This window comes from Centroberyx affinis, unplaced genomic scaffold (genome assembly GCF_046629955.1).
Source record: "Centroberyx affinis isolate AG114_WGS23_722 - 3 ecotype Tasmania unplaced genomic scaffold, CSIRO-AGI_Caff_v1 ptg002163l_1, whole genome shotgun sequence".
Taxonomy (NCBI): domain Eukaryota; kingdom Metazoa; phylum Chordata; class Actinopteri; order Beryciformes; family Berycidae; genus Centroberyx; species Centroberyx affinis.
Window position 1 is genome coordinate 275,205 of NW_027280478.1, and position 15,672 is coordinate 290,876.

The 15,672-nt window shown below is 38.7% G+C and overlaps 2 protein-coding genes and 1 non-coding gene across 5 annotated transcripts; 1 reads left to right on the plus strand and 2 right to left on the minus strand.

Moving 5' to 3' along the window:
* Window positions 1-2,595: 2,595 nt before the first annotated feature.
* ninj1 (ninjurin 1) lies at window positions 2,596-9,999 on the plus strand. Of its 2 annotated transcripts, none has more exons than XM_071532104.1 (3): window positions 2,596-2,824; window positions 7,612-7,849; window positions 8,782-9,999. In XM_071532104.1, exons 1-3 carry the CDS (start codon window positions 2,810-2,812, stop codon window positions 8,922-8,924), a joined length of 396 nt encoding a protein of 131 aa, XP_071388205.1. In that variant the 5' UTR covers window positions 2,596-2,809; the 3' UTR covers window positions 8,925-9,999. The 2 variants fall into 2 exon arrangements, with proteins under 2 accessions (XP_071388205.1, XP_071388204.1); XM_071532103.1 differs by having other exon boundaries at window positions 2,599-2,835.
* A 56-nt stretch (window positions 10,000-10,055) lies between these two features.
* On the minus strand, window positions 10,056-15,288 carry card19 (caspase recruitment domain family, member 19). Of its 2 annotated transcripts, none has more exons than XM_071532112.1 (6): window positions 15,251-15,288; window positions 14,598-14,737; window positions 13,929-14,085; window positions 13,709-13,771; window positions 13,299-13,364; window positions 10,056-13,120 (listed from the first exon to the last, which is right to left on the minus strand). In XM_071532112.1, exons 1-6 carry the CDS (start codon window positions 15,255-15,257, stop codon window positions 13,014-13,016), a joined length of 540 nt encoding a protein of 179 aa, XP_071388213.1. In that variant the 5' UTR covers window positions 15,258-15,288; the 3' UTR covers window positions 10,056-13,013. The 2 variants fall into 2 exon arrangements, with proteins under 2 accessions (XP_071388213.1, XP_071388212.1); XM_071532111.1 differs by having other exon boundaries at window positions 10,056-13,123.
* LOC139654901 (U6atac minor spliceosomal RNA) lies at window positions 11,679-11,806 on the minus strand. The gene has a single exon (XR_011696044.1). It is a non-coding gene; the product is annotated as a U6atac minor spliceosomal RNA (small nuclear RNA).
* Window positions 15,289-15,672: the final 384 nt, after the last annotated feature.

Below are 15,672 nucleotides of genomic sequence, written 5' to 3' on the forward strand. Positions count from 1 at the left end.
GTGTATTGTGTTGTAGATGGTTTTATGGCCTGGTCTGCAATCTGCCTATATGCACTTTACCTCGCACAGCCCGTGTTGAGGAGTGACACATCAATAAAGACTTATCAATCAATCAATCAATCAATCAATCAATCAATCAATCAATCAACCAATCAATCAATCAGTCTATCTATCTATCTATCTATCTATCTATCTATCTATCTATCTATCTATCTATCTATCTATCTAAACTAAATAAAGGTGGATAAACTGTGACCTCCAGTAATTTTTCGTTATGCTTTTTCTTTAAAAAGATCCTATCTTTATGTAGCTCACACCAGAAATACTTCATTTCCAATGAGGTATTTTAGAAGTTTACCTCATAAAGATTTATATCATCCTAAGAAGGTGGATAAACCCCATCCCACAAATTAAAAGCAGTGTAAAATGAGATTAGGTCTGTTTACCCTCCATTACCTCCCTGGATATAGGCCCTTACAGAGCAGTTCAAAATGAAGCTTTGCCTAGACCTTCCATTAGTACACTAACAAGACTGAAAATGCAGTTCATCATGCAAAGCATGTTTCTCTGTAGGTGCCAATTCAAGCAAGAACAAGAACTCTCAGCATGATTAAATATATGTAGGGTTTAAGAATAGTGATGCCAAAATTGATGAAATATCAATATGCCTTGTTTGAATGTGTTAATGAGAGTATCTCAAAATATAGTCGTTATAATCCATTGTTCTCAATATAAAGTGGCCTAATGAGGCATCCTGGGTTTGAATTGGACCCAGGACCTGTGTCGCATGTCATCCCTCTCTCCTAATCTTTCCTGTCTCTTTTCACTTTCATCTCTCTAATAAAGGCAAAAAATGCCAATAAAATAATCCTTGGGGAAAAAAAGAAAGCGGCCTAAGGTTTGGTAACTAATTACTATGATTTAGAGGTATTAGGTTTTTGAGGTTTTCATATTTCCCAAACACAGCACCAACACAAACCAACAGTTGTACTGTTTTGCAACTTTGAGACTATCAGTCACCTCCAATATGCAAGTATTTGTTTTTGAAAGAATAAGCTTCCACTATTTAGCACAAGCCAACTTATAATTGAGGCAAATATAAAGACCAGTAGAACTGTGGAGGTGAGGCGACTCTTATAATTCTCTCGCCTGTTTTAGTCTATTCTCATTTAAATTTCCCTGTGCTAAAGAGACATACAGTACAGTCAGCTGAAGTGTGCTACAATTTTCACTTAATGCCACAGATGAGGATTAGGCATATTATTGTATTTTCCAACATTTCAACAAAGAGCACCCTAAAGGTTCAATTTTGCATTTTATAGGGTCAACCTTGAGGGACAAACCCAGCACATCACTAGTGGCAAGTGGAAAGGAATGGCATCAGTGGGTGGGTGGGGTCAAGCCTTTTTTACAATGTAAAACAATGTAAATGATGGCTGGTGCTCTTATTCATTGCTCTCATTTCACGGCTATTGTAAGTCAAAAACTTGGACACAATGGATAAGACCTTTCAGTGATTAATCTGCTATTTCTCAGTTTTGGTTACAAAGTCATACAATCTCAAAGGGTATGATTTGTGGAAGAAAACAAGCTTTTTGTTATTTTTTTCCACCCTTTTATACAGTTACCAACATACAAGATCTCTTTTTCTGGATTCAAGTCAAAAATAAATCTTCTGGTGTCGTGGTGCATTTGTTTTATATGGCAATGTAATTGGGAACCTTGAAAGTTTCTTCCTAATAAATGAGTCCTCTGCTAATCTGTTTTGAAAAAAAAACAACATACATCTTCAATCCCACTTTTCGGTTTTCTGTGGTAGAGTAAGGATTGTTTATTTGACCTATTGATGTTAGGGTTGAAATTCATAATTCTATCAAATATTCCCCAGAAAATATCTAATAGAAGCAGTTTAAGCCCCTGAACAGTTTTGGGGCGTGATGCCCTTTTCCGATTTATTGCACTGCTGTTGAGAGGATATGACAGAATGAAAAGAGAATATAGTGTTTCATATTTGAGTAAGCAATCGTGACTGCTATAACATCTGTACTTTTATATTATATAGCCTCACAATGGTTTACTATTCTTCTATTGTCTATTTATTGCTTCATATTATCATTTCTTTATGTTATTCGATTGCTTGACATTTTTTCTGAATCCTATTACTTTTCCTGCTGCAACAACCTGATTTTCCCACGGGAATTAAAGTTTAATCTGATTTTATTTTTAAGCCCCAATAATATTCCTTTATGGACTTTAAGTGTACTTGTGGTACTCAGTTTAGTGACGTAATTGTACTCAATGTGTTTTTTTTTTTTTTTTTTATCTCATGTGGTATCATCATAATATTTAATTTTGCCGTGATACTAAATCTTTTATGAGGTTTTCTTTTTCCGAAGGGTTGCGTGTCAAGGATGCGATACCGCACGCATACGCAGGATGGCAGTAATCAGTCTATGAAAGGCAAAGAGTCAGTGAGTCTGCAGTAAAAAAAAAAAAGTCATGCTTGCTTCACCTAAAGGAGAATTTATGTCTCTGTTATCTGGAGGGTTTGGAAAAAACCCCTAAACTGTGTCATCATTAGAAGTTTGTTCATGTTTTTCTTTTGTCCACAGCAGCCTGAGGACAAACGCCCCCGTGTGTCAGGCGCGGTAGTCAGTCTCTCTTCTCTCTTCTCGTCAAAGCAGCCTTGGTGCCGGACCAACGACTTTCTTGTGGCCCACACAATACTCGGCCTACTTACTTGGACCTACCGCGCCTTAATTAATATAACAAACGAAGATGGCGTCTGAAAACTTGGAAATGAACGGTGATGCTGACAGAAACGGTGAGACAGAGGTAAGACAGCATCCAGTCCGTTACAAAGGGGAGCATAGCCCCTGTCCCTTCTAGTAGGCTATCTTGATAGCAAAACCACCGACATCCTGGTCAGGCTTAACTCAAGGCGAATTCCCATGGAATTATACCAAAGTGTTGCAAATTAGTTGGTTACGCAAGAAATCGATGGCTATCAGCTATTGATCCATCTCTCTACCAGGCATCCTTCTTCTCTTTGATGGTGCCGGGCAGAAGACCGCAATCGAACAAGTGTGATCAGTAGCTTTAGCCTATTGAGTCAGCTGAATTCATTAGATGTAATAGCGGATACAGCTGAGCTTTGGATTGTAAGCCCCTTATTTTCTACCACAGAAACATTGCCTACCCTACATTTCAAGGCCATTTGAATGTTTCATTAAGTTACAGAGTAACTTGGTTTGTGCTGTGCTAGTTTGCCTCTGTCCCTCTGCTGCTATCTACATAGCGGGTTTCAGAGGGTCCGGTTACTGCACATAATGACAGACAGGACGTAAGACCATGTGCAACGTACAACCATGGCTTTGTGAAGGAATGCAGTGGTCAGATATGAGTCTAACAACTCGGCGAATGGCCTAAACCACGAATATGGATTGGCCGAATTGATATTATCAACTGGGTCAAAACTTCACCTGTTGTGCTAAACCGCCTCCCGTTTTCAATGAGAAATCCCTTTGCCTGCAAAGCTAATAGTGGTGGATTTACAGGGTGTATTGGCACTGTGGGAAAAGAGCCTGCTACCCCCTGATAATAGGTCATCTATTGGTCTTTTAGGAAATTGTCTATGATCCTATTTATGACGGCACACACAAGGCTAATAAGCATTATAATGGTGTTGCAAGCGTTGTCATAAGTACTGCTGTAAAGATGCACACACACACACACTCACACACACACACACACACACACACACAGTCTTACTTATGTCACTTTTGGGGTATTTACATAGACTTACATTCATTTCCTGGAGACTTACCCTAACCATAACCATAACCACTACTTGCCTAAACCTAACCCTAACCCTAACCTTAGCCAAACCCTAACCTTAACCACTGACCCAAAAATCAGCTTTTTACCAATTGGGGACACGGCTTTTGTCCCCAATTGCACAAGCCGCCCCCAATCAACTGGTCTTAACTCTGGTTTGTGTCCCTGAAAGTGACTTAAGTCATACCCACACACACACACACACACACACACACTGTCTCACATCGCTTTAGTTTTCATTTGATCAAAGCTGTGAATGGGGAAGAGATCATTTACAGCGCAGACAACCTAGTTTTTAATTATAGGAGAAACAAATATTGAGGATACCTACCTAGGTCAACTTTTGTTTTGTCATATATTTTACATCACAACAGCTTCTCAAGTGAAATTGGAAGGGAGTAGCCTATTAAACTTCCCTTGCCTGATGGAGTTAAAGCCAGTGTTATTCATCCGGCAAATGCCCCTTGCTAAGTAAACAACCTCTCCACGAATCAAGGAAACCGATCTAAACTCTGTTTACATCTCCACAGAGAACCAGTTCCGTTCTATATAAAATTCCCCAAAGGATATCTTTTTTACATGCAGATTGTGCACAATTTTTCTCTTGTTAAGAGTTAATATGCAAAGCATAGTTAATCAGGATTATATCCATACCAAATGTCTAATGAAAAAACATATATGGTATTAACCCCTATCAAGGCAAGAATTATAGGACCTGCATGTGTCAGAAATGGTCGTATTGCCCTTTATATGCTGCATTATTACCACTACTATTACTACTACTACTAATTCTAATCACCATCTGATCTCAGATATTATGAGGTTTGATTTCTGTGAATTGACTGAAAATGTAAAAAATATATTTAAAATATGTCTACGTAATTATATCCATCTACGTTTTAATAGTATAATTATGTATAAAATAACAACCTGGTACCACTAGGCCCTATATTTAACACATTTTCCAGACAACCCTGCTGGTTTTAGAAATATTTTGGTTTGTTTTGGTTACCATGGGACCAAGAGAATGCAGTGAAGACCTGCTCATGATTGTTCTCCACTGAGGTCCATGTTTATTGTTCCTACTCATCGTTTATTTTAAAGCTGTGGCTTGTGTTTGCAGGGTCAGTGCACTGCACTCGCTGCTGATCCTCATGTGCCACCCAACTGCAGGAGAACAATTTGAACAAACCTATATGAACCAACATGATCAACTGATCACCTATAAATTGCAGCAGTTAGAGTGAAAATGTCATTTCACTGACAATCATTATCAGTAATTTGTTTTATCTACTAATAAGCTTCATATGAAGGTGTTGTGTGCCAACTCATAGTACAGTGTGTGGGTACATAATGCATATTGTAAAACAAAAACCTTAAGTCCATTCTTTGTCAGTTATAGAGACAATAATACTACTAATAACACCACATAATCAGGACCTTAAATTATAAAGCTTCATTCATGTGGCAGCACTGTCAGTGGATCAAGCACACACCTAAAGTACACAGAGTTGGCAACATAATTAATAGAAAAATTAGCTAAGGCAACCAATGGCAACAAGAAAAAGAAAGTCTTCACTTAAATCAAATAAAAGGAGAAATAGCTTCAAGAAATGAGAGTGGATATAGACAACATCCAGCCAGATGTGATCCAGACATTCATCTGTCGGTCTACCACAGGAGCATCGTTTTCCTCTGTGGCCTGGCAGGTTTTCAGAGGTGGAGAAAAAGGCATGCAGAGTTGAACCTCAGCGATGATGATGCCAACCTGGGCACAAGGGTGTCATTGTTGGACAGCTAGACTATGCTCCACCCAGATGAAACTCTGAGTCCTCTACTAAAGCCATGCAAAGGGAGAGAGGGGTCTTGGTAACATTTGGTGTGTTTTTAAATGAACCCTTCAGCACACCCTTATGTCATGTTTGCAACTTTAGAAGAAGGAAGGAATAAGGAAGAGTTTAACATGAGCTCTTCTTGGGTAGATTATTTGGTTCAATTAAACAAGTGAGAGTCATTAGTGGCACGTGAGATCCCTGCTTTCTTTGCCTTTCCACACCACTACATTTTAGGATTGTGATGTTGTCAGTGCAATCTACTAAGAAGCAACAGATATAAATAGGAGAATAGTTCTTATTTTGTTTTATGAAAAAATAATATTATACTTCAGTATCTAACTTGTTTATTTCTATAAGTACATGAAGTACCTTTTACTTTTGTATGTTATAGGTGGTAACACGTCAAGTCAAGTTTATTTATATAGCCCTTTGTCACAAGCATGTCTCAGAGGACTTTACAGAGAATGTGTCTAGCTAGGTCTAACTAAACACAATCAACGGTGAACAAAATTATGTAGGACAAACATAGCAAAAAACACTTTATTTTCTGGGTCCACAATTACCTAATCATTTCCTGGAAAGGAGTTGTACGTAATTGTTAAGTTCTTAGGAAGTTTGCAGCAGATGATGAAACAGATGAACTGCAGCAGATTATGTAATAAAGAAGAGGTCAGTTTGGTGGAGTTGATAAGAACCTGTTAATTTCTAAAATATTTTTGTGGAACGAACTGCAAAATTATAAACTATTTATTGGGAAACTAGAGGCATTTTTTTGTGTGATCTCATTATGTCATAATTTCATGGTTCTTTCATGGAAACTCTGAAAGAAATTACCAGGCAGGTACTTACCAACTCCACCAACTGAGCTAACCACAAACTAACCACAGACTGAGTTTTCCCTATAATTAGAACATAATGTCATGGTTCTTTCCAGGAAACGTCCTAAGAAGTTAACAGTTACATATCAACTGCTTTCTAGGCAATTATTAAGAATTTGCGGACCCAAAAAATAAAGCATTACCTAATAGGCTGTAGTTTGTCAGTGTTCTTAATAACATGTTCATCTGCATCTTCTCTCATATTTTCCACTCTGTTAAACAGGGTGTGGGTGGAGGCTCCTCTCACATCCTTGTGTTTCGGATGTATGTCCCGGTCAGCAGGAAAGTTGTTTGGGAAATGTTTTTTGACCTCTGTTCTTTGACACTTGATACTATCTTGTTCCTCTTTGGGTTTAGCCACTAAACATTTTCACTTCCATAAATCCCTCACATGGGCAATATCGATACTGTGATTGTACAATTGGATCAAAATGTCATGGATTACTTCACTGTAGAGCTGCACGTCCCCTTGCAGGGAGTGCTGCTCTCTAATACAATCCAGTGGGCCAAGGGAAATTCCAACAGTCAAACCAGGGAAGTGATTAAAACACGCTCTTTCAACACAGTAACACTCTGACTACAGTTGTGAGTTAACATTTGAACACTTTTTGTCATTGCTGTCACACACTTCCACACTTCCCCTTTCAGACCATGGACAATCAGAAAACGTATGCAGGTCCAATTGTAGTGTGAGCATTATTTTGGTGAAAAGGACATGTTTTGGGTTTGACTGTTTGAGTTTCCCATGGCCCCTTTGGATTGTATTGGAGATATATTAACATAATTTTGAAAAAAATCAACAGAATACAAAGTTTAGTTAGTAAATCAAAGCACTGCCTAGATCTGGATATTCTGTGATGGTGTGTCCATGTTAATAATTGATTGAAGTTTAGTTGTGACAAATGAAATACAGTATATACATCTGAAGATACTTGAAAATGATACAGAAAGTCATAAAATGACTTTTTGACATTTTTAAGAAAATGGATTACGAAGCACATGGTCAATCACCTTTGCTGTGTCATCCTGTCTGTTGTACTGATGTCAGTGTTTGTGTTCAGTTTCCGCTGCGGGGCCGCTGGAACAGGCAACAGGGACCTCTGAACATGAACCATTATGCCAATAAGAAGAGCGCAGCAGAAAGCATGCTAGATGTGGCTCTGCTGATGGCCAACGCCTCCCAGCTGAAGGCTGTGATGGAGCAAGGATCAGACTTCACCTTCTATGTGCCTCTCATCGTTCTCATAAGCATCTCCCTCATCCTACAAATCATGGTGGGCATTCTACTCATCTTCATTGGTAAGTGTGGTGCTGAGTTCATGTCCTAGTTTCTAGCTGGTGACCTTTTTTATTGACTTGTTAGCTTTCACATGTTTAAATAAAAAGACACACTAGAACAGTAATGGAAATACTCAACAATACAAAATGTATTGTTTTGGCCCACCACTGCACAAAAACGTAATATTAGTGTTTTCTGCTACACTGTACAAAAAGTTCGACTTGAGTTGGAAACTTGTTACTTGTTAGATACCATAAGCGCCCCACAAGTCTCTGTGTAATAAGTTGTCCCAACTCCCAACAATATCTTACATACCTATCCCAGTGTCCATTCACTTACGGACCACACTCCCAAAATGTCTCCGCATAAATTAATGAATAATGTATGGATTGATAAATTGGATGTAATGGGCCTCGGCAGTACAAAGTTAAAGAGCGGAGTCCTCGCTCCTCCCCCACCCGACAGCATCCTTATCTTTTCCTGACAGAGAATGCTATTGTGTGAGAGAGTTTAGAGCACGAGAGCCACAGAACGTAGAAATGTTTGTCGATTGTCTCTGCTTCCAGCTGTTTCCAATTTAAAAGCACGCTCTATAAAGCCCAGAGGGAGAATGCATTATGTCGTAGGAGGAGTGCCAGCACTAGATAGCGTGTGAAAAATGCAAAACTCGCCTCCATACACAACCGTTCCCCATATGTTCCCTCCCCAGACCGGTGAGGCATGTGATGTCCTAATGAATGACCAAGATAATCATTCACCTGAGGGCATTGCCTGTCAAATGCTGTTTAGTTATATCACAGGACTCAGGAATGAGTAGAGTTACTAGAAATGAAAGAAATGCTCCTGTTGGAAGCTCTGTTGTACTGCCCCCTTCTGGCTCAGTTGTTGTGACCTGAGGATATTCCTGTGACTAAGCTAAACTCAACTTTTTTCCATTTCTCTTTTTCCAAAGTGAAGTGGAACTTAAACGATGAGAACTTCCACTACAAGCTGAACATTATGGAGAACGTCGCCACAGCGCTTGTCTTCATCATAGTTGTTGTGAATGTCTTCATCACAGCCTTTGGTGTCCAGCGGCCCATTGCAAGTGCTTGACCCCTCTCCCTCACGACTCTCCATGCCTGCTGATCAACTTATTAAAGGTGGACACCATGATATTTTTGTATATGGACAGCATATTCATTCACTAGACTAAATATCTCAAAAAGCATGTAGGTTCAGTTGTTATTCTGTGATGACTCGGCCCCGCAGACTAGGTAACTTCTAGACATTTTACATTCTGACCTTTTTCAAAAAGGTCAGAATGTAAAACGTCTAGCAGAGTACTGATTTGGGGCTAGGAAACTTCAGAGATCCAACTTTCCCTGAGTATCAAGCTATGATATTCTCTGCTGTGTAAAAAATGAACAGATCCACTTCTTCTGTGCCGAACCAATCCTTTGACGTTTGTATTTTAGAGGGGTTCCCTACTTCTCTAACCAGATATGGACATCTTTATTTCATGTGGCATTTATTACCTCTTATGAGAGCATTACTGTGCTCAGATTACTGATGCAATTAATTTATTGCCTTTACTTGTATAATCTACATATCAGGAGCAATATACTGTATATCAGTCACCATCATGGTGAGTGTTTCCTGAAAAAAACACTCAACTCCTATTCCTGCTGCAGTTTGAAATTGATTTTATCACCACAGCTTAATCCCAAAGCACCATCTGAATTCACTACTCATGTAGATGTAGTTTTCTCCACACAGGCCTTGGCTAGTGACTTACATTGTTACTGTCATGATAGTTTTAAGGATTGAATCTCGAACCATCTTTGCCCACTGTCACACATGAGCTTTGTTACATGGCAAAACTACTTTATTCTAGGAGCAATGCAATTCTCTATTGGTCAGTAACAGCTGTACTGTTTACACTTTTCAAACCTCAAGCCATTGATGAAGTTGACCTTGTATGCTGTGTTTTTATTTTCTATGCAAGGCGTAGTATGTAATGTTTAAATTGATTCTATATGTATATAGTGTTACATGCCTGTAATACACTGTGCGGACCTAAGCCTATTGTGTACTTTTTAACTTTTAAGCATTGTTTCCACATTTTTAAAGGACCAAATTTTGCTCAACCGTTACTATTTCATCTTGTATCAATGACTACTGCTATTTTGACATGAAATTTGTAAATAAAATTATAAAAATTGTGACAAAATGTTTTTATTGTCTTGCCCATGCATAAAGTTTTTTATTGTACATAGACAAAAGTCGTGTAGTCATACAAATGATGGCACTTGTGAATCTAAGGCATTATGACATTGTATGACATTATACAAGACAGAAAGCACACAGAACATGACATTCAAACTGTCTCGCTAGCACTTGAACTCATTGTATACTGTATGTATCAACCCACAGACATCAGATAACAACTATCACATTCCAATATTTCCTTCCAGAATGATAAAGCAAACTTAATAATTAAGTACAGTGGCAGGAAAAACAATGAAGCCATGCAAGTTACATAAATCTTTTCAAGAAAAAGGCTGAAGAAAAAGGCTTTTCACAAATCCTGAAGAATACCTTCAATACCATGGAGAAAATACAATATATTTCTGTAACAAAGCTCAAAATCTCCCTCTCCCTTTACTTACTAGGTTACTACTCCCTTTATTATAGGCCAACATTACACTTAAAACTTGCAATTATTTAGATTTTTTTTGTCTGAGATCTATAAAATGAACTTTATTCTCATGTTAAAAAAAATACATTTCCATAAAAGTATCCAGCCCCTTACTTCATTGGGATTAAGCTGCACCACTGGCAGACTTTATATTTGAAATGTAGGCAGTAGCCTACTAATGTACTAATACGTTAGTTGGCAAAAAGGCACAGTTAGAGAACATTGATATAAAAATATTGTTCAACACCCTGATCTACAGATTAGATCCATTAATGATTAAATAAAGGATACAAAATGTAGTATTTGCCAGTAATGCAATGTAACCCAAATGGAGCTAAAACATGGGGATGTCTACTTTTACACACTAAATATTTCATTAATTTGAATTTCTTTACTTTCACGTAAATTCCAAAGATTTTCCCTTTACTTTAGAACTGAGTCCTTTGTGTAGATCCCAGACAAAAAAAAAAAGGATTTTAATGGATTTTTATTATTTTGTATCACGAAAATATGGCTGCTATGCATGCTAGCTCGACCAAACTTACTTGTTGCATATAATTTATGTCTCTTACTGAGCAATCAATGTAAGTTGAAGGCAGCCTGTGAACACCTGTTGGTTTTAACAGCAGTGGCTATTTTGACTCAGACACAGTCCTCCCCATACAATTGTGCCTCGATTTCTGGAAAAGCTGGTTTTCTTTTTTTTTTTCCTTTTCCACCTTTTCATTTGTATGAGATGTTTTTTTAAAAAGCCAATATCGTAGGCCTACACAGTATGGATTTGAAAAGTGTCTTGGTGTCCTACTTGAAGTATAAAATTTTAGTCTAAACCTTAAACAAAATCATAGATATCTGTGATTAGTGCATAGATTTTTTTTTTTTTTTTTTAACATGGACTAAGCATTTGACCAGGGCTCCTCATCTGCCCACTCAGAAGGATTTATTGTTTTATTATTTCATTTACCAATTCATATCATGCTTTTGTTAATAGCAGCATAAGTGAGACTGAGGTCTGTGATCAGAGAGGAGTTGGCTAAATGCTGCAGGCCAACTAGAAAAAATTAACTACTTTTCATCTGCCTGGTAGCCTCCGGAATAGCACTTCAAAACGACTCAAAAGCAGTGAAAATGCGATCTGGAGACAGATATTCCTCATATTGTTGTGTAACAAAAAAATTTGGTTAGAGATGCCACGAAGTAGGTGGCAATGCCTTAACCGTATATGTGTTGAAGGCCACAGGGGCCTATTCCATCCTTGTCAAGGGGAGTGCTAACCTTCTCTCCTTTCATACAACACAGCTTTTCAATGGACGGATGCCGGTATATAAACACCGAACTACGCAAGTCGCGTTCACCTACGGTTCCACTTTTATAATCACGGATTGTGACTTTTACATTTTCAAAACACCTCTACGACGTATTTAATTCCATATCGTGTTATGTCCGTTTAACGTTATCGTTTATTTGATGTTTTTATATTTCGTTTTCAACAAACTTTACCCACAATGCACTACACTAGTCGTAGACCTCACACGGGTCTATGGGTTGGACCAATCATGCGGCTCCAAACCCCACGGTGTCTACAGCATTACCAGTTTTATTTCTGCCTGTTCACATGACAGAACTCTTACTTTTTGGCCAAATGTAAACAGCTGAAATTACGGGAGCGTGTTATGAAATCAACAAAAAGGGCAAACCGACCTTTGGTGGTAAAGGGGGACGCTTCTCTTATTGGCCAGGAGAGGGCGGTCACGTTCTACCAACGACTTTGTGTGACCATTTGTGTCCCTTTTCTTTCATTGACAGCCCTTTCTGGGATTAAAGTAACAATGTGTTGTTTCTGACCTGACTAATTTAATTTTGGACAGCTGCTTGAGCCCCGTTTCAGTGAACTTGGCATTAGTGATACTTGAGCAGACATGAAAGCATAAAGCTTCAGCACCCAAAGAAATCTTACAGTGATCTCTATAAAAATACATGGAGTCTGGTCTGGACCTAACCCTAAACAAGTTAGAAAAATAAGGTTGGCCTAGTGGTCACTACCAAAAGTTGTAAGCCCAGTACATGCAGCACATCAGATGTTTGTTTTTTCTTCCTTTTGTGCATTAGAGGAAAATTAGTGTATGGCTGCAAAGGCCAGTGCTTTTGCAGATATGAAATGTCAATATGGCAGAGTACTTAATTTGTCTCATCGTGTCACTAATGCAGTCAAGACTGTGGTGAAAACACGCTGTTTAACCCATGTGGGGTTTTTTTTATATTTGCCTTAGGTGTAATTGTCCCTTCAACATCTTTAGATCTAATAAACATGAGAAAATAAGAGAACAGTGCCAAATGACACTGCCTTGTCTTTTTCCTTTCAGATAGGCGAAACAAAATAATATATACAATTATGTACAAAATTAGTATTCAACTTCTGAAAAGATATAGTGTGCGGTAGTTTGGTACAAGTAGCATTCATGAGAATAGTCCTGCTGGAGTAGAGGAGGCGAGGGAGGTACCCACTATTTCATGAGGCTTTCTTCAGTGTACCATATGAGAACCTCTCGAGCTTTTCTGCCCAAACCCAGAGCAGCCACGCCGAGCGCCCGGCTGCCTCCCGACACTTTGGCTTCTACACAACAGACACAGCTTCTTAGTCACAGTGAATACACAGCATGAAGTGGAATAAAACTTTTATCACCATGCATGCATGTTAGTTGATATAACTGTAGTATAATGCTGATTTTCATACTGATGTGTCAACTTAGGTAAAAAATAAAAAAATAATTAAATGGAAAGATACTTACCACTGTAATAATACAATAAAGCCATTCCCACTGCAATACTGAAACAGCTCAGAAAGAAGGCAGGACCTGGAAAAAGGCGAGTGCAGAATAATCAAACTGTCCTTAATTCTCTGTTCTGTATGTCAATGCTCAGTAATTACCAGACACTTATGACCTGTTAGAGCATAAATGTTTCATTACAAGACACTGGCTATTAGTTTTAAAAGAATATTGTTACCTAATGGACATCACACAATAACTCATTCTATTCCATTCTCAAAAATGGTACTATTTAAGATTGCTTGTTGCCTAATGACTTCAACAATATTCAGTCACAATTTTCCCTTTTATAGCAGCAAGCAATCATATTGTAGGATTATGTCTCAGTTTTTTCCAACAATAGATATCTAATTTATCTTCTAATGTCTTACCTCTGTCATTCAGAACATATCTCTGTTGGTAGACACCTGGATATCCGAGTGGATCTGCGGAATCTGCAGGCAGGATAGGTTAACTTTTTATTTATGGCATGTAACAAAAATTACTATATACTGGAGGGCACAACACAGAACTATGTATAATTCACATTCTTGTAGGCATTGTATTCTCACTGACATCACACATGATACAGAGAAATCTATGGGGACTAACCTCTGAGGCGGAGGCGCGTGGGCAAGCTGTAGTACACCTCTTCTACATGCAAGTGCAGCGCCCGGTAAAACTCCCTGCACGCTTCCTCGCCTTTCCCCTGCAGGTGTGTCAGGAGCTCGCCCAGCCGAACACAGGTGGGCACGTCCAAGTCTCGGAACTGGATGACAATGATAATATATTTTATTGATCCCCAAAAAAAAGGGAAATTCTCCTTTCGCTTGCCCCGCCCCTGGGAAGGTCAGAGGTCAGCTACAGAGATGCTCATTCTGACACTTGAATCCACATACTCTGGTTGAAGGATTGTCTCTCTCCCATTAAGCTACGCTACTGCTCAGGTCAGAACAAACCATCACCAGTAAAAAGACAAAGACCCCATTTTTTTTGCTGCATGTTATTTTAGAAATTGTCATAGCCCTGTGTATCGAAGGGTTGTGTCTTCACGTATTCAATATTGCCTTCTTACACCTAACAAACCTTTCGTTGGTGGAGAGTAATTTTTGAACATCACACTAGATTCATGTCCTGGAAGTAGTAGACCTATCAATCAAGCGCTTTTTGCAGAAACTACTGGTACTTACTGTAGATGCAGCCAAGACAGTGAAGTAATAAATAAATAAATAAATAAATAAATAAATAAATAAAACTTTGTTTATAAAGGATCAGACTTACTCTGGTGGCCTCCTTGTCCGTGAGGATCTGCGGGTAGATCCTGTTGAGCTGCAGGATGAGTTTGTCCACCAGCTCTGTGTCCAGTCTTCGGTCATCTTTGAGGAACCGGCTGTCCTCGATCAGCTGGTCATGGAAACTGTCTGTCGAAGTTAACAGGGAGAAGTTCCAGACAAAATGGCTTATGATATGTGTATGATCAGCAAGCTTTTGATAACAGGCTACCATTACTGTTTGTGTTACTGGCAGGGAACGTCAGTATGTTGCCACTAATTATGTATGTTGAACGGAAATTTGACACTGTCCGCCTTTTCTGGTAACTGCTATTAATGGATTGTAATGAGGCGAGGGTCCGTGAATGAGTTGCAATTGCAAAAAAAAGAGAGTTTGGTTGCGCGCATTTCAACTTTCAACGTAAATAACAGAAGAAAATGCAAGGGCTTCTTTAACACTATCGAAGAGGTGTGGCTAGGGAACTTTAGACACTGAAACCTCTGGACTTGGAAGGAGACGTTTACATTGGATAAGTTAGACTTGTAGTAGCTACTGTTCAATATTTCAGTAAGTGGGAACGCCTCTATACCTCTGTTAAGGGGAGAGAACACGCCAACGACATGGTAAAACAAACTGTATTTAGCTGTAAGAAAAGCACAAACCTCCCATTGTAGAGTCCCTTCTGTCCTTTGTTTGGCCACTCCCCTGACGTCATCACTAGCGTTCCTTCTCAGCGGAAATGGAGGGCAAAGCTAGTATTGTTGAGGACAGGCCATGGGGGGGCATGGGTCATACCCAAGAGGTTTTATTTCATTGTAGCCTATATACAACCAAAACTGAGGAGAAACAAAGTCTGGGAGCGGCTCATAAACAACAATGACTCGAGAATATGGATTTCTGAATAACTTTACTGACGTTCAAACCAGGGTTGGGGCCATTCATGAATAAACTCATCAATTCCAATTCAACTGAGGAATTGGAATTTGAAAAAACCTACAGGAAACAGAATTGGAATTGCAGGACGTTGAATTTAATTAGTGTTATTATCTAGTGTTGTATTACTTAAGTAGTGTCATTATCAATA

Coding starts and splice junctions, on each gene's coding strand:
- ninj1 (XM_071532103.1), top strand. CDS start 2,779: ATGGCGTCTGAAAACTTGGAAATGAACGGTGATGCTGACAGAAACGGT. Junction 2,836..7,611: donor ACAGAAACGGTGAGACAGAG/GTAAGACAGCAT, acceptor GTTTGTGTTCAG/TTTCCGCTGCGGGGCCGCTG. Junction 7,850..8,781: donor CATTCTACTCATCTTCATTG/GTAAGTGTGGTG, acceptor CTTTTTCCAAAG/TGAAGTGGAACTTAAACGAT.
- card19 (XM_071532111.1), bottom strand. Junction 14,086..14,597: donor CGGACAAGGAGGCCACCAGA/GTAAGTCTGATC, acceptor ATTGTCATCCAG/TTCCGAGACTTGGACGTGCC. Junction 13,124..13,298: donor TTTATTGTATTATTACAGTG/GTAAGTATCTTT, acceptor TCTGTTGTGTAG/AAGCCAAAGTGTCGGGAGGC.